A 19,887-nucleotide genomic window follows, 5' to 3' on the forward strand; every position below is an offset into this window, starting at 1 on the left:
AGTTAGGACCAGTAATAAGTAAGATGTATTTATCAGAGAGCATCTGCTAAAAAAAATTGACCAGCTCTAAAAACCTTAACCTCCTCCAGCATCCGAAACCTATGGCTCAGACTCAGCATTCAAGCCTCTCTGGTGCATCAGTATCACAAGACGCATCATCCATGCACGTGTGGTGGAGTTAGGACCAGTAGTAACTTGGAAATTGCAATCAAATGGCACCTGCTTCAAAAACTTTTACCTATGGCCCAGATTCAGCATCCATGTCTTTCAAGTCAATACTTAGGTCCAGATGCATCACTTAAACAAGTTTGGTGAGGATAAAACAAGTAATAACTTAAATACAGACATGCAACAAAACATTCAGCCAGGTCCGGATGCCATTGCCGGGGATATAGCATAATCTTCCCCTGACTTTGTCTCCGTGAGCTAAAAAGCCAGGAAAAAATTAAGAAGATATTTCGGACTACGTTAAATCTGTTTTGATTATACACACTGTATATGTGCTGAGTCAGCAGTCAACAACAATCTGTACATAGAAACTCAACTCCATCATAGCATTTCCCATTTATATTCCTTATCTTTATTCACAGCACAAAATATTTCTATAAAAGTGCTCTTCATTTTCTTACATAGTAAGAAATCATTCTATCTATAAACCAAATAAAACCAAGTTTATTTCATTTTAAATTATAACAAATATATAAAAACTGTTTCTCGAGGGAAAAAAATCAGAAAAATCATCATGTACACATGTACATGCATACCAATTAGTGAGCCAAGCTTAACAATCTTAGCACAAATGACAAAATGCTATAATTCTTATTTCTTATAGCTGACTTCACACTTTAATTCAGTATTACGCTCTTGTATCTGTGTGATTTAAGAGAACAGATAATCAAAGTTTAAACTTCAAACCAATCATACAGATGTATATGCTCAACTAAACAGGTGAAACAATGGATTAAATTTAACAAAGTATATTTCTTGTAAATCAAAGCCATTCATGGCCATTACACAAACTGTTATCTAGGGGCTTACTGATTGCTTTTTGGGGTTGGTACATTGTAGGTTGGCAGGGGATAAAATCGATTTAAGCCCGAGATATTTATTTACCTAGTATTTATATAAAAGATGTAAGAGTACAGTAGTATCAAAAACCTGTACCTACAGTTGACAGCAAGTATATACTAATTTATACTCATATTGTATAGATATACTATATGCTAGGCTACAGAATTAGCTATAATAAATATAGTTCGATTTATATTGACAGAGATACAAGACGTAATGCTACATAACCATATTTGACAGTAGAACTTTGAAAGCAATAGCAACAATGTCATTTAACAGAATTCCTGAGTACAGTATGGCAAACAATCCCAAAAAGAAGCAGCTCAATCTTTTGTTGCGTCAATCAATATTCTCATAAATAAAAGGACAGGGGTGTGCACACAGGGTAAATGGCCCTCGGGTGTTCATTAAACCTCTCAACTAAATTTTAGGGTCAACAGACGGCTTTGTAATTATTCCTGTCTTTGAAAAGTCACTCACCAGCACTCCTCACAACAAAGAAGTAGGGTGAATAAATAGGGTAAAGGCCCTGTTATCATTACAACTTGTATGTGATACAACACAAAAAGGATATGTAACTGTTAATATCAGTGTTAATATATGTGACATGTGTGACAGTACAATGTTATTAATTATATGCGATATGTGTGATATATTGCAGTGTAAGTGTACATCTTTATGCTGTGTACCTGAAGTGATTGTGCATGTAGCAGTGTCAATATCTGTGGCAGATTGTAATTTTTCTACAAGAGCTTTTGATGCAATAAAATTACAGCTTGTAATGCAATATATCACAGCTTGTAACGTATTATATTAGATCTGGTAATGCAATATAATTACAGCTTATAACAAAAAATATTAAGCCTTGTAATGTATTGTATTTCAGCTTGTAATGCAATATAAACACAGCTTGTAATGCATTATATTTCAGCTTGTTTTGTATTAAGAGCTTGTAATTCAATATAATGACAGCTTGTAGTCCAATATATTACAGCTTGTGATACAATGTTTTATAGTTTGAATGCAACAAATCACAGATGTAATTCACTATATAACTGCTTGTAATGCAATATATTACAGCTTGGAATGCAATACACGGCAGTTTGGAATGCAATACATTATAGCTTGTTTATACATTTACAGCTTTTATATGCACTTGAATTTTTTTTAACGTAATCATAGTTCAAAGAATGTACTTTACTTCTTGTGTCATATCTTGTGTGTCTGTGAATATCAGAACAATATGTATTGTAAATCTAACAAAGAAAGTAATAGTCTGTAAGTTTACTGTACACAGCAGTGTAAACTTTATAAAATTCTTGTGTCACTTTATGTAAACAACTCTGTGTTTGTGTTACTGGGATTACAATATATATATGTAAAATTAGATTACAATATATTTATATATAAAATTACATCAAGTGTAGATTGATACAACATTTTTACAATGTATCCAACAACAGCCATTATAACAGCATCATTTTTTTTGTTTTGCAAATATAAAAAAATCATATTTGTTCAAATAACAACACATGAAACACAAGTTAAAGAGAAAATAATTCAAACGTGGAAAAAGATTATACATGATAATATCAACAGCCTAATCTGACCACTAAAGCAGACTCATAAATACGTCAGACTCATTCACTTCATATTAAAACAGTATAGGCATTTCACAACATCTATTTCGACAACATATTGACAGAAAAAATGTTCTGATCCTAGATGTTGAGAGAGGTCTACTTTCAGGATACAACCCTATCGAATAAGAGAGATAATTCTTACTTTCTTATAATTTCCATTAATAACACTTTAAGCATCATAAAGCACATGGATAGATTTTCCAAAACAATCTAAATGTTTTATCTCTTAATTTCTCTAATGTTTTAGTTCAGATTTCTGATTGCTTTGTTAACTGGCTATTTAGACGTCACAATCCAAAAACAACTTTCCCTGTCTGACATGTTAGGTTAAAGAGGTTTAATTGTAATTTAACGTCAGCGTTAACCACCTTTATGATATGTTAAAGGATTTTTGTATAAAAAGATCCCTTGGAGAATGAAAATAAGAAACATCAAAACATAACTGATATCATTTATATTATGCCATTTAAGCAAGTCCTTTTCAAAATATTTCATAAATGCCATTATGAGTAATATTATCAAGTTTTAATACTGTAATGCCAAGAACTTTTAAATACCAAAACAATGCACAGCTAACATGCGCATATCTAGAACGAGAGCCCCCCCCCCCCCCCCCCCCCCCCCCCCCCGAAATTCAAATTCTTAAATTTACATATTAAAATTACCAAAAATATGCCTTGAACCTATAATGGATTTTATGTGCATGAAAACTACTAAGGAAATAGAAAATGCCATTGATTTGCTTCAACGTAGCACACATCTATTTTAGATCATAAGAATACATATTTATGATATGCTTACATTTACCACACATCTTTCTTATATCATAAAGATACAGTCTTATCAATGAGTGTACAAAATAATGTAAAAATATTGAAAAAATGAAAATCAACTAGTGTTACTATAAATTCATATGAAAATAAAATACAAAATTTAATTACGACGTTTCACATGAAAATAAAAAAAACCTACATCACCAATGAAAAGAAAAAGAAATATTTTGATATCACTGTGTATATCACACAACTTGGTTTGAGATCTCCATGTCAGCTTTAATCCTACTCTGATATTCAGACGATAACGGAATAGAACGCGGCATTTCCTGTTCATCAGCACTGCTTTGATAGCTAGACGTTCTCTGAAAAGAGCGAGGTCTTTCTTGATCGTCAGTGCTACTTTGATAACTGGACGTTCTCTGGAAAGACTGCATCCTTTCCTGCTCATCAGCACTGCTCTGATATCCAGATATCCTCTGAAAAGTCTGTGGTATCTCCTGTCCGTCACCACTACTCTGATATCTAGACGTCCTCTGAAAGGAGTTCACTGTTTCCTGTCCACTGACGGTGCTTGGATATCTAGACGTTCCGTGAAATGAGCGCGCCATCTCCCGCCCGTCTGTCGACTGGACGGTGTAGTTGCTCTCGATTCCATAGTCGTCCTCTGGTGGCTCTGAATCTTCATCAAACATGTCCGCCGCAATGTCCTTCAGTATCAACTTCTCCTTCATCTGTCGTCTGCTCTGTCGGTGCGACGATCGCGACATTTTGTTGGTTCCGTTGTCATTGACATTCGCCGAGTTTATGGCGATTCTCTCTGGGCTGTACTCGGAACCAGACCACAGAATTCTGTAAACAGAGAAGTCAGTGGTTCAAATCTACAGGTAACATGTAACACACCAACAAAATCAGACAGACCCCTTTTTTATGTTAGTTTCACCCAATGTTTTTTTGTATTGTTGGTTAATATTGATAATTGATAAATTACAACTAACAATTGCAAAAAGGTGAATATAAAATGAAAAATATCTTCATGTAGGTGATATCAACACTTAAATCATTTCAAGACTGTTAATTATTTAATGATGCTAACACATTTTAAAATATTAATTGATGTTAACACTTTATGTAAGTACACTCACCGTTGTACAATGAATGCGGTGATGACAAGCAGGGCTGACAAAATGTCTGTCGTAATCCACAGAATCAGATAGTTCCGGGGAGACTGCAAACAATTCAAGGTCAAATGTTACACAATGTATTTACTATCACCTTGCATTAGTATTGCAACATTGCTGCATCTTTTATAATACAGTGCTAGTCGGTAAAGTAAGGACTTTGTAACACTGCTTACATTTAGAGGTGAGTTTTCCATGAGTAAATACCTTATAACAGGCAATGAAAGAAAAATAAATTCTAGCATATATGATAATTACTTATTACATAGTATTACATAGTATCAACTGTAAGTGGGACAGTCATATTGGTACCCAAAAATTCCATAAACTTCAAAAATTTAGAACACTAACAAAACGAAGTAATCTTGGTTAAATAAAAACATATTAACATTCTTCAGTGTGTGGTATAGATATATTAAGTATGTAGAGTATATAATGACATTGTACTTACCAGGTGAAATATGGGTGTATTGACGGCAGACAGTGATTGACAGTTGTCAGTGGTTATGGAGGACACACCCATACACCAGTATAGAGAATACAGCCACCGCTCGTTCACAAGGTAGATATTGACACTGATGTTATTGGACCTGTACTCCCTGTAAAATTACAATAAACATGTTATTGAACCTGTACTCTCTGTAAAATATCAATTAACATGTTATTGAACCTATACTCTCTGCACAATCAATAAACATGTTATTGAACCTGTACTCTCTGTAAAATATCAATAAGTATGGCATTAGACCTGTGCTCTCTGTAAAATATCAATAAACATGTTATTGGACCTGTACTCTCAGTAAAATTTCAATAAACATGTTATTGGACCTATACTCCCTGTAAAATATCAATAAACATGTTATTGGACCTGTACTCTCAGTAAAATTTTAATAAACGTGTTATTGGACCTATACTCCCTGTAAAATTTCAATAAATGTGTTATTGGACCTGTACTCTCAGTAAAATTTCAATAAACATGTTATTGGACCTATACTCCCTGTAAAATATCAATAAACATGTTATTGGACCTGTACTCTCTGTAAAATATCAATAAATGTGTTATTGAACCTGTACTCTCTGTAAAATATCAATTAACATGTTATTGAACCTATACTCTCTGCACAATCAATAAACATGTTATTGAACCTGTACTCTCTGTAAAATATCAATAAGTATGGCATTAGACCTGTGCTCTCTGTAAAATATCAATAAACATGTTATTGGACCTGTACTCTCTGTAAAATATCAATAAACATGTTATTGGACCTATACTCCCTGTAAAATATCAATAAACATGTTATTGGACCTGTACTCTCAGTAAAATTTTAATAAACGTGTTATTGGACCTATACTCCCTGTAAAATTTCAATAAATGTGTTATTGGACCTGTACTCTCAGTAAAATTTCAATAAACATGTTATTGGACCTATACTCCCTGTAAAATATCAATAAACATGTTATTGGACCTGTTCTCTCTGTAAAATATCAATAAATGTGTTATTGGACCTATACTCCCTGTAAAATATTAATAAACATGTTATTGGACCAGAACTTTTTTAAAATATGGATATACATGTACATGGATAATCATAATGCAACACTTGTCTCACCAACCCCTTCAAACAAATTATGTGCAATCTTTTAATCAATTTATCAAAGATACAATTTAATACATACTAAAGTCAAGAAAATGATTCGGTAGGAATTCAATTGATCTGATTTTGTTTTATAAATTCACAGTCCTCTTTTTTTTTTCTTTAAACATTGATAATTCTAATAATTTCCAATTTTAGTGATGAAATGCCATTTTTCTGACTATCGTCAGTATTAGCATTGATGTGTAATAAGGTTTGATATTTGATTCAGCTAAGTATCTAGTTAGTAGTAATTCTTCTATCCTCTTACATTAATCAGTTGATAACATACATTTTATATGAATATAATTTAAATTCAACAGTAAAACATCAAATATCTACTAATTTCCACTAAATACCTGAAACAGCCTGCGTCTATACTTACTGTATGTTATCTGATGATAAAGCATTAAACATCACGTTGAGAACAGACACATTATTACTTAGAAGCTCGTCGGAGGGGTAGTAGTATCTCTGGGCCACAGGGGTAAAGTTAGCAGGTGCTTCCTCCCCTACCCCTACCAGCCACCAGATCTGTAGGATGAAAATACCAATAAAATCAGTCAATAGTGTAAGATGACCAAAACAATAACATAGCATACAAGTTGTATACATGTACACATATTGCCTCCGAAAACTTTGAAAACGACTTAATTTAGAATATAAATAAACATGTTTTCTGGAATTACTCTTACTTACTTAACAAGAAATACTGACTCATACATCACCTGTACCCTCACTACCTTTTCTTTTAAATTACACAATACCCAGTCATACAATACGGCTATAGTCACTACCTTGTCTGAGCTGATCCAAGTCATACAATACCGCTATAGTCACTACCTTGTCTGGGCTGATCCAAGTCATACAATACCGCTATAGTCACTACCTTGTCTGGGCTGATCCCAGTCATACAATACGGGGGGGCTATAGTCACTACCTTGTCTGGGCTGATCCCGGTCATACAATACCGCTATAGTCACTACTTTGTCTGGGATGATCCCAGTCATACAATACCGCTAAAGTCACTACCTTGTCTGGGCTGATCCCAGTCATACAATACGGCTATAGTCACTACCTTGTCTGGGCTGATCCCAGTCATACAATACGGCTATAGTCACTACCTTGTCTGGGCTGATCCCAGTCATACAATACCGCTATAGTCACTACCTTGTCTGGGCTGATCCCAGTCATACAATACGGCTATAGTCACTACCTTGTCTGGGCTAATCCCAGTCATACAATACAGCTATAGTCACTACCTTGTCTGGGCTGATCCCAGTCATACAATACCGCTATAGTCACTACCTTGTCTGGGCTGATCCCAGTCATACAATACCGCTATAGTCACTACCTTGTCTGGGCTGATCCCAGTCATACAATACCGCTATAGTCACTACCTTGTCTGGGCTAATCCCAGTCATACAATACGGCTATAGTCACTACCTTGTCTGGGCTGATCCCAGTCATACAATATCGCTATAGTCACTACCTTGTCTGGGCTGATCCCAGTCATACAATACCGCTATAGTCACTACCTTGTCTGGATTGATCCCAGTAATACAATACCGCTATAGTCACTGCCTTGTCTGGGCTGATCCCAGTCATACAATACCGCTATAGTCACTACCTTGTCTGGATTGATCCCAGTCATACAATACAGCTATAGTCACTACCTTGTCTGGGCTGATCCCAGTCATACAATACCGCTATAGTCACTACCTTGTCTGGGATGATCCCAGTCATACAATACCGCTATAGTCACTACCTTGTCTGGATTGATCCTAGTCATACAATACCGCTATAGTCACTACTTTGTCTTGACTGATCCCAGTCATACAATACAGCTATAGTCACTACCTTGTCTGGGATGATCCCAGTCATACAATACCGCTATAGTCACTACCTTGTCTGGATTGATCCTAGTCATACAATACCGCTATAGTCACTACCTTGTCTGAGCTGATCCCAGTCATACAATACCGCTATAGTCACTACTTTGTCTTGACTGATCCCAGTCATACAATACGGCTATAGTCACTACCTTGTCTGGGCTGATCCTGGCTCTTTGGATGTACTCCACAATGCGTTTGGTGACGCTGTACTCGTACGGGTGGTCACTGGGTGGCTTCCTGATGTCAAACATCAGTGTTTTGTTGGTGGCGCCCACGAACTCCACCAGCTCTGTGAGGGTGGGGACACTCTGGTTACGGTAGATCACCCCCCTCTCCTCCGAGACCTCACTCACGGTGGACATGGGGTCATCCTACAAAACAAAGGGGGACCTCTAATCTTGGACTAAACCTTTTTAAATTCCTTACTTTACGCAAGTACTTAATTATGCGATTCCGCTGATTTGTATCAAATTGTGAGAATATAAAATCACAAGCACCATTTTTGGGTTAGAATTTTGTTTAGTTCAAAACTGTCTGAAAAACAGAAGTCAGATTATAAAATCTGTGGGATTTGCTTTACACGATTTTACATTGATATCAATTCCTCACGTTTAATAAGGAATCTATAGTATCTGGTCTTGGTATATGTATTTTTCAAGACAAGCATAAAATCAAGGAAAAAGCAAATTATTCATATTCCTCAAAATTGTTCAGAGTATGATAAAAAAAATTATGATAGATAAATTTTTCATCACATTTGATGGTCTTTAATTTTTTTCCAACTTGTCGTGAATTTTCTACCTTCAAGCTTTCACAAGGGGCTAGAAAACGCAATCAATGAAATGGATAGAAACAGGGTTGTCTTCAAGACCCGGGGAGCGGGGAATTTCCCCACCTGTAATGCCTTAATTACTTAATTATTGCATTTCAAACACAATGTAGCTATAACCTAGTCCCCCAGACCCCCCTTTTACTTGTTTATTTCTTCTTCAATTATTTTTAGAGACAACCCAGGATAGAAATCATAAACCATCACAAACCAGGACAGTCTTTTCATCATCCCCTTTGGTATTAATTATTTCCTATTTCATAGTCACCAAAAGTTGTTTATTTTCTATAATATATACCTTTTTTCTACTCACAACTGCAATACTCATTCACGGCACAAAATCTGACAGTGCTTAGCAGATCAGAAAAACTCTAAATCAAAGGCCTGAAGGGCCACAATGGCGTCGAGTTAAAGTTAATTTGAAGAGTAAAAACCTAAATAATTTTTTTAACAAGTGAAAAGCTGTCAATGTGACAGCTAACCGGGTTTTCTTTTTATATGCGAACTGTAACCATAATCCATGTCAACCCATATCCAGTGAAATAAAGTACCCCATATGCAATATTTTGCTAAAAAGACTTAGTTCAAAAGCTGGTATTTTTTTCATAAATAATCAGAAATAAAAATCCTAGAAATATTCACACCTCTGATACATGTACAATTAATCTGCAAAAAAACAACTTTTTATCTATAAAACTGTAGGAATAGTTATCTGTACAATGAGGTTACTCTTTATGCAATATTTTGCTAAAAATTGACTAACTTCAAAAGCTGGTATTTTTTTCACAAATTATCAGTAATCAAAATCCTAGCAATATGCACACCTCTGATATATGTATAATTGATCTGCAAAAGAACAACTTCTTATCTTGAAAACTGTAAGAGGAGCTATTCGTACAATGAGGGTACGCTATATGCAATACTTTGCCCAAAAATGACTAAATTTTTGATTTTTTTTTTATAAATTATCAGTAACCAAAATCCAAGCAATTTTTTTTTCATAAATTATCAGTAACTAAACTCCTAGCAATAAGCACACCTCTGATATATGTATAACTGATCTGCAAAAGAAAAATTCCTATCTTGAGAACTGTAGGAGGAGTTATCCGTACAATGAGGGTACCCTATATGCAATATTTTGCCAAAAAATGACCAAGTTCAAAAGCTGGTATTTTTTTCATAAATTATCGAAAATCAAAATCCTAGCAGTATGCATACCTCTGATATATGTATAATTGATCTGCAAAAGAACAACTTCTTATTTTGAAAACTGTAGGAGGAGTTATCCATACAATGAGGGTACCCTATATGCAATATTTTGCCAAAAAATGACCAAGTTCAAAAGCTGGTATTTTTTTCATAAATTATCGAAAATCAAAATCCTAGCAGTATGCATACCTCTGATATATGTATAATTGATCTGCAAAAGAACAACTTCCTATTTTGAAAACTGTAGGAGGACTTATCCGTACAATGAGGGTACCCTATATGCAATATTTTGCCAAAAAAAATGACCAAGTTCAAAAGCTGGTATTTTTTTCATAAATTATCGAAAATAAAAAAAAAATTAAAAATAGAAAATGTTATTTATCACATAACTAATAAAATTACAACTCATTACAAATTTGCTCACCTAATTCTTAAAAAGTTTTGAATTTCAATTGAAAATTTAAGTTTATAGAAATATCTTAGGAGTTAAAATTTTTTTAGATTTTTTTTCTCTATTTATATGAAAATAAATATTAAAGTTATTATTGTGTTTAATCTTCTATATTGTATACTGCTGATAACCACTCTGTCTCTCATTATCAATTTCATCTAAAATTCACAAGGATCCAAATGACACGGGCCGAAAAGATCAGGGGTAGATAAAAGAAAGCACCCATTCACGTTGTTTACAAAGTGAAAGTAGTTCACTAGTTGGTTTAAAATAACTTTTGGTTGTAGATGTACTTATCGCTCGATTAGGAAGTTTTGTTTTTACAAGATCAAACATTTGTGCATTGTCAATTTTCGATATGGATACAAAATAATCTATTTTGCAGGCTACTACATTTCATAACCAAATTGAGTATGTAAGCCCAGCTATCGCATGTGTCTCGGTGCTAGTGTATTCATCCGCTGAAACCGAGACATATTGTTTTCAATAAAATGTGAACATTTTTAAAGACGGCAACCATTTCGAATCTGCAAACTTGTTTTGTTGACGTACAGTTCTGCTCGAAATTGAAGTATGTCATCTATTTTTCTTCAAACACATACGAAAACTTTGCACTCATTTGAGTTGTTTGGCTCCTAAAAATGTAACTTCCCGACGTACGATCCCTAGATGGCTTTCGAGCTTTGCTCGACGCCATAATAAATAGAGTTTACTAATGACAAAAATTTACCTGATGAAGACATCATCTAATGAATTCATCAGTTAAGACGATGAAAACAGAGGAAGTAAGAGTAACAAGTTACCTCCATAAACCACAGGCCTGCGTTCAGCTGTTTAATTTGCGACATGTTGAAATTCGATGCATCTTCATCTTTTAAACTTGGAAAGACTTTTTCGATATTTGTAGTTCTTAAAAATGTGGAATCATGGAGAATAAATGGCACTCCGTCCAAACTGTCAAACAATAAACAGAATTAAGAAAATATATACATGGTAAAAGGGAACACAAATTTCGTTAATTTTACAGAAACTACCCATACAAGTGTGGAGTACATCTCGAAACAGATACTGATTTTTATCATTAATAATAAATACATGTACATAGTACCTTATTCGGACATCTGTTTCAAAGCCCATAACATTATATTCATTGGCAATTTGGAATGAAACTAAGGTATTTTCTGGAGCAATCTGAAAAAATACAATTCAAAGACATTTGTTTCTCCATAAACATTTCTGGAATTTCAGTTTTGTAATACCCAAACAACTCCATCCTTGATTAAAGTATAAAAATCAATCATCAAAATACAGAAGCATTTAGAGCTGTGAAAGATCTAACATGATAACTTTGGCAATTAACTACTATGAAACCAAAACATTAACTGATATTTATGTTATTGTTATACCCGGTAATAACAAAAGTTTGATGCTTGCAATTTCATATCCTTGAGATTTGATACAATATGAGGGAGTAACAGGATAAGGAACTCAAGTAAAATAAGATATATAAAGAACAAAATATGAAAAAGATATTTACAAAATGGAGGAGCTAGATTAAGAGGAATAAATTTCTTACTGCTGAAGCACCCCTGTGAGCCAGAAGCTTGGGTTTGGGTGGCAGCTCCGAGATGAGAACCACACAGGGCGAGTTGATAAAGAGAGGAGCAATGTAGAGCCCCGCCATCACAGCAAGGTACAGTAACAACCAAAAGAACTGTCTACCTGTAAAATATTACAGCTAGGTACAGTAACAACCAAAAGAACTGTCTACCTGTAAAATATTACAGCTATGTACAGTAACAACCAAAAGAACTGTCTGCCTGTAAAATATTACAGCTATGTACAGTAACAACCAAAAGAACTGTCTGCCTGTAAAATATTACAGCTAGGTACAGTAATAACCAAAAGAACTGTCCAATTTATTTCCAATGTCCAATGGCTGACTTACCATTTGATGATAAAATGAATAACTTGTACATGTAATGGATATTAAAGGATAATGTGACTTACCCATGATTATAAAATGATATAAATGATAACTTGACAAGTAAAGGACTTGTGTATGGAGAATATCAAGACATGTGGAATATAACATGACTTACATGTGGAGAATATCAAGACTTATATGTGGAGAATATCAAGACTAAAATGTGGAGAATATAAAAACTTACATGTGGAGGATAACATGACTTACATGTGGAGAATATCAAGACTTACATGTCGAGAATATCAAGACTTACATGTGGAGGATAACATGAACCATTTCCGTGCAATCAGCCAGGACATCAGAGTCATGACAGACACAGCTCCTACTTGTAGATACGGGCCAAATATCTGTAACACAAAACATCATGTGTAAATATCTGTAACACAAAACATCATGTGTAGATACGGACCAAATATCTGTAACACAAAACATCATGTGTAGATACGGACCAAATATCTGTAACACAAAACACCATGTGTAGATAGGGGCCAAATATCTGTAACACAAAACACCATGTGTAGATAGGGGCCAAATATCTTTAACACAAAACACCATGTGTAGATAGGGGCCAAATATCTGTAACACAAAACATCATGTGTAGATACGGGCCAAATATCTGTAACACAAAACATCATGTGTAGATAGAGGCCAAATATCTGTAACACAAAACATCATGTGTGGATAGAGGCCAAATATCTGTAACACAAAACATCATGTGTAGATAGGGGCCAAATATCTTTAACACAAAACATCATGTGTAGATACGGGCCAAATATCTGTAACACAAAACATCATGTGTAGATAGGGGCCAAATATCTGTAACACAAAACATCATGTGTAGATACGGGCCAAATATCTGTAACACAAAACATCATGTGTAGATACGGGCCAAATATCTGTAACACAAAACATCATGTGTAGATAGGGGCCAAATATCTGTAACATAAAACATCATGTGTAGATAGGGGCCAAATATCTGTAACACAAAACATCATGCGTAAATATTGGCCAAATATCTGTAACACAAAACATCATGTGTAGATACGGGCCAAATATCTGTAACACAAAACATCATGTGTAGATAGAGGCCAAATATCTGTAACACAAAACATCATGTGTAGATAGAGGCCAAATATCTGTAACACAAAACATCATGTGTAGATAGAGGCCAAATATCTGTAACACAAAACATCATGTGTAGATACGGGCCAAATATCTGTAACACAAAACATCATGTGTAGATAGAGGCCAAATATCTGTAACACAAAACACCATGTGTAGATAGGGGCCAAATATCTGTAACAATGAACAACAAATACCTGTTACAATTAACATCAAATATCTGTAACATTATTCAACAAAATACTACTTCATGAACGACTGTATGGAACTATCTATTTCACGATCTTTATCACATAAAATAACCATCCCATCTTCTGTAACAGTTTCTCTTTCACTTTCTATGCAATAAAACTTAACTTTCCATTTCCCTCTTCACAGTACAGTACTCTGATGTTGAAGATAATTAAAATCTTTCTGGTTTTTCTTCTCCTCTTAAATAGATTAATCTCTCTCTCTCTCCTCTCTCTCTCTCTCTCTCTTTTTTTTACCTTTACAGACAGCCACACAATGGCCCATTCCTCACTCCACATCTCATTTATGGCAATTACCATGGCAACACAGAATGCCAGAAAGAGTATAATGAACACAGCGTGTACATTGTGTATATACAGTTGATGTCCCACCAGTAAATGGCAGAGTGAAAGACACTGGAAAAACACAACACAGCATTAGTCAGGCATACATTTCTTTTTTCAGAGTGAAATTATTGGCCTATTTTTTATGCATTGTTTGAAAATTCATAGGAATAAGGTCTATGGAGATATAATTCAGTGTTAAAATTCTTAAAATTCATATTCTCAGTCTGTGACTACTTACCACTAAAATCAATAAATAAACAAAAACAACACAGACAACTGCCAGGAATATTGTGTAGATTGGAAGCCATTTCTTGGTTTTTGTAAAGAAAAACCTGCAGCAGAAAAAAATAATGTCAAACATAAATTCTAAAAGTTGTTTTAATCTAATACTTTGTCTATACACTTTATCTCAGACATATAATTTATAAAGGAATATTAAAATGATGACATAAAAGAGTGAAATTTTTCCACCAAAAAAATCTGAAAAATGTTCATAAAAGTTACAAGTCTGTATCCTTTAAAAATTTGTAATAAACATAATTATGGTTTTGTCACATTTTGCGGTACTAGTTCAAAAGATAAATTTAATGAAGCATAATTTGGCATGAAATCTTACAAAGAACATATGACAGTAAAACTCACCAATTCAATGTAGTAAAGTCATTTTTCATCAAAATAATGTAATAGAGCAGGAATAGAGCAAACAGGAATGTGATCAACAGCAGGGCAAAGCCGAACAGATCCCGCTGTAGAATAAAACAAATTGTTATAACATTATAACAAAGCCAAACAGATCCCGCTGTAGAATAAAACATATCATTATAACATTATAACAAACCAAACAGTTCCCGCTGTAGAATATACAAAAAACATTTATATTTATAACACTATAACAAATCCATACAGAACCCGGGCTATGGGGGGGGGGGGGGGGGGGGGGGGTTGTTAGCCCCCCTCAACTTCAACTCTTTTTACAAAGTTATACATAACTGTAACCAAAAGACATTTTTTTCTTGTTTGTCAAGATTTTTGATAAGTTTAGCCCCATTCAAACTTTCAATTTGCTTTGTGTAGTTTTTAAAACTGCAAATTACATTAACTATCAACGAGTTCATCCTGACGACGCGATGGAAACAGAGCGTACTGGTTGTGCAAATTGTGTTTATATACAAGACCTTACCGAAATAATGTTTCATAAGACTTTGATTCCACCACCAGTAAGCATCCTTATTCACTATTTTCAATCCCTTATCATTAGGCTGGTGTTTGTGTTATAAAACATCAACAACAGGCCCCGCTGTTCCTTGCTCAAGTCAATTCAAACTAACGTGCATTCACAACTTTGAGTATGTCAACAAACTTGATAATTCAGGTCTTCTGATCATAATTCCTTTTAATCAAATGAATAAGCTCTAAAAAAATTATTTAGAGCTAAAAAATCATTTCAAGGTTTATTTCAGTGATACTTTACATTAAAACAGTTAGATTTACCTCAGAAATGACGTACTAAATTGTATTGCGAAAGGTCACAATAACCGGATAACACAACGTTGCATCATCGTTTTTAATCTTTGAAAAAAAAAATCAATTGCTTAAATTCGGGTCATATAAGGGACTGTCTCAAAAGCTTCATAATATAAATCAAATTGTATGAGATAAATAGAACATCTATAATTGTGTGATTTTATATTTGCTTTATCAAACTTGTTGAAATGGTTATATTCGCTCGGCAAGCCTCGCGAATATATACACCATTTCAACTCGTTGGATAAAGAAAATAATAAAATCACACAATATAGATATCCTCTATATAACAAAGCCGAACAGATCCCGCGGAAAATATAACATATCATTATAACACTATAACAAAGCCAAACAGATCCTGCTGTAGAATATAACATATCATTATAACACTATAACAAAGCCAAACAGATCCCGCTGTAAAATATAACAAATCATAGTATAACACTATGTAACAAAGCTGTACAGATTCCACTGCAGAATATAACAAATTATTATAACACTATAACAAAGCTATACAGATCCCGCTGTAGAATATAACAAATCATAATAACACTATAACAAAGCCAAACAGATCCCGCTGTAGAATATAACAAATCATTATAACACTATTACAAAGCCAAACAGATCCCGCTGTAGAATATAACAAATCATTATAACACTATAACAAAGCTAATCAGACCCCGCTGTAGAATATAACAAATCATCATAACACTATTACAAAGCCAAACAGATCCCGCTGTAGAATATAACAAATCATCATAACACTATTACAAAGCCAAACAGATCCCGCTGTAGAATATAACAAATCATCATAACACTATAACAAAGCTATACAGATCCCGCTGTATAACAGTAGAATATAACAAATCATTATAACACTATAACAAAGCTATAAGGATCCCGCTGTAGAATATAACATATCATCATAACACTATTACAAAGCTGTACAGATCCCGCTGTAGAATATAACAAATCATCATAACACTATTACAAAGCCAACAGACCCCGCTGTAGAATATAACATATCATTATAACACTATAACAAAGCCAAACAGATCCTGCTGTAGAATATAACATATCATTATAACACTATAACAAAGCCAAACAGATCCCGCTGTAAAATATAACAAATCATAGTATAACACTATGTAACAAAGCTGTACAGATTCCACTGCAGAATATAACAAATTATTATAACACTATAACAAAGCTATACAGATCCCGCTGTAGAATATAACAAATCATAATAACACTATAACAAAGCCAAACAGATCCCGCTGTAGAATATAACAAATCATTATAACACTATTACAAAGCCAAACAGATCCCGCTGTAGAATATAACAAATCATCATAACACTATTACAAAGCCAAACAGACCCCGCTGTAGAATATAACAAATCATTATAACACTATAACATAGTCAAACAGATCCTGCTGTAGAATATAACAAATCATAATAACACTATAACAAAGCCAAACAGACTAATTTTTACTAATAAGTTGTTTTGATCCAGAAACAAATTTTTTTTTTTTATTTGGGCCAAGTCGGAGTTCTGAAAGCACAAAACAATGAATGCCCCTCTTATACCTATGAAATAAATTGTCAAATAACCTATCTACAATGAATAAGGAAAAAAAACATCTGATATTTAAACGGTTTTTATCTGTAGGAAGTATCTGCATATATAGGAAAATGTATCAACAATAGCCTAATTGCTCAGCTTATCTATGTCTTGTTCTATACTCATTTATTTAGTGCTCGTTTCAAACTGACTTCTGAGATTTCATACAGACATACCTAAGTTTATTGTCCCCTGAGGTTTAGCATCATTCAAATGGACAATAAAAAAAGTTCTTTGAAGTCATAGATTTCTAATAAACTTGCATATGTATATGTATATCAATTCCAACAGGACATTTAAGGCAACAGAGTTAAAATTTCATATTCAGAGCTTGACATAGATTAATCAATATCAGGACTTTAATAGAATAAACTTAACGAGGGTTAGACTAGTACATAAATAATAGAGTTAAATATTCAAAATTATGTACCATAATGAATGAATAAATGAATGGGTAAATGTACAATGTGAAGTATGAAAAATATCTACCAACATACCCACATGTACATAGTATTTACATTGACTGTACTCAGATATTTAATTAAAAATTGTGGAATGATCCGATATATCTCTACAGACACAATGAATTTACCAATTAAACTTTATGGGTTTTCTTTTTAGCAGTATCAATGTCCAATTTAAAAGTCTATTCTTTTCAGTTGTTTAACTGTAAAGAATGGGTATGATAATATAATATATTCTTTTCTTTTAACATGAATCTAAAGAGATTTTTTTTTCGTGAACTTTTTCACATTGCAATTTATTAATCTTTTATGAGCAAAGAATTCTGGTATATGCAGTGAATAAAATTTTAAGACAAATCCTTGACATTAGGCCTAAAAAAAAAGTTGTGTGTTTAGGGTAACCCAACCTAACATACAAAAATGCCCCGATCCTACCATTTTTAGATGTCTGTTTTTTATCCAATTGTGATTTTTATATTATTTCTACCGGGTATTAATAAATCCGTTTTTAAATATGACACAAACAAACATTCTTCGGATTCAAGCAGAAAAAAATATGATAAAATTTTTTAAAAATCCCTACCTAACTCCTAATTTTTCCATCAGTGTTACCCTAAACACACAATTTTTTTTATAGGCCTTAGTAGAAAGACTTGTAGAGAGAATGAAACACTTTCAAAAAAGTGACTAGGTTTGTTGCTAACTATGGAAAAGCGTCCGCTTGGTTTGGTCCAGCTAAATGACCAAACTGAACAAGAAATAATTATTGTCGGGTAATGTGTACCTTTCTGCTGTCCCTGGTCGACTGTTTGTACCGGTGCCATCGACAGCCGAGACTCCCGGTCAGGCACACCAGACAATACTTGTGTTGGTAGTACTGTAGTCGCATGTGGGACACCATTTCTTTCTCCTTTGTCAAGCGAGTCACCCACATGGATCTGTAAATTAAACCACATATACATGTAAATATAATAAAGAAATTAACTCATGTTCTTGCCTAGTCCAATAACGTCCTGATAGGTCGTTGTCTGAAACAGTTTATTTTTGTGTCTCTAACTACATGATCAGGGACATCAGTCTCATCAGTTTACATGAATCAGGATCTACCACCCAGCAGTGATGTCAACAATGGTGGGTTTATATGTTCTATTAATTAAACAAATGGATGTACAAGTAGTCAATTAATTCAGGCGTCTTGGAAATTCACTGACAAATAAGATGACTATATATGAACATATATTTATGTCTCCAGGCAAATAATAAACAGAGAGAGAGAGAGAGAGAGAGAGAGAGAGAGAGAGAGAGCGAGCTTGATAACTTTCTAAAACTGTTTATTTATGTTCATCAGAATCATTATTTCTATATCTATCTACCGATCTTTTACAATTAAACCCACGATGGAGAGGTTAAATGGATAGAAATCCCACTGTATCGGTCTCCCCGTGTAAAAATAAATATTACGTTATAAATTTATGGCCCGATCTGGTGAATCAATACATTACCGAATTGGACGTAATAGATATAAAATATACGGTCCATCTTAAACAACTCTCGAATCTAAAAAGTTCTACTGTTCGTAAAGTTCTTCATTTAAAAGTTAAAGGACTCACCTTCAAAACTAATAAAAGTTGACAGGTCCTCTCCTACGGCCGCCATGTTTTATTTATTCCCTCGGCGGATCATGCCGAATGGGCGCGCACTCGCATTTCCCCAAAACCAAGACGTCGCGCGAATATGAATGGCGCTGAAAGGTCTTATATATTTTTTAGAACATTTTGTAGTAAGTTTGATTTTAAAAAATTCATGATAATTGTACACATGCGTATCATGCGTTGATCCACATGTTATTCATGATATACTCCACATGCAAGTTACTTGTATCCAAGGCAACCAAAATTTGTT

The 19,887-nt window shown here is 33.9% G+C and overlaps 1 protein-coding gene across 1 annotated transcript; it reads right to left on the reverse strand.

Moving 5' to 3' along the window:
* Positions 1-3,336: 3,336 nt before the first annotated feature.
* LOC128181107 (glycerophosphodiester phosphodiesterase domain-containing protein 5-like) lies at positions 3,337-19,688 on the reverse strand. Its single transcript, XM_052849377.1, has 14 exons — positions 19,596-19,688; positions 18,770-18,923; positions 15,016-15,119; positions 14,612-14,705; positions 14,284-14,442; positions 12,927-13,020; positions 12,263-12,408; positions 11,795-11,877; positions 11,490-11,640; positions 8,347-8,568; positions 6,688-6,836; positions 5,120-5,267; positions 4,633-4,715; positions 3,337-4,339 (listed from the first exon to the last, which is right to left on the reverse strand). Exons 2-14 carry the CDS (start codon positions 18,917-18,919, stop codon positions 3,733-3,735), a joined length of 2,190 nt encoding a protein of 729 aa, XP_052705337.1. The 5' UTR covers positions 18,920-18,923; positions 19,596-19,688; the 3' UTR covers positions 3,337-3,732.
* Between the last annotated feature and the right edge of the window lie 199 nt (positions 19,689-19,887).

Source organism: Crassostrea angulata, chromosome 4, assembly GCF_025612915.1.
Source record: "Crassostrea angulata isolate pt1a10 chromosome 4, ASM2561291v2, whole genome shotgun sequence".
NCBI classification, from domain to species: domain Eukaryota; kingdom Metazoa; phylum Mollusca; class Bivalvia; order Ostreida; family Ostreidae; genus Magallana; species Magallana angulata.

Coding starts and splice junctions, on each gene's coding strand:
- LOC128181107 (XM_052849377.1), bottom strand. CDS start 18,919: ATGTGGGTGACTCGCTTGACAAAGGAGAAAGAAATGGTGTCCCACATG. Junction 14,706..15,015: donor GACTTTACTACATTGAATTG/GTGAGTTTTACT, acceptor TTTCTGCTGCAG/GTTTTTCTTTACAAAAACCA. Junction 14,443..14,611: donor TTTATTTATTGATTTTAGTG/GTAAGTAGTCAC, acceptor GTGTTTTTCCAG/TGTCTTTCACTCTGCCATTT.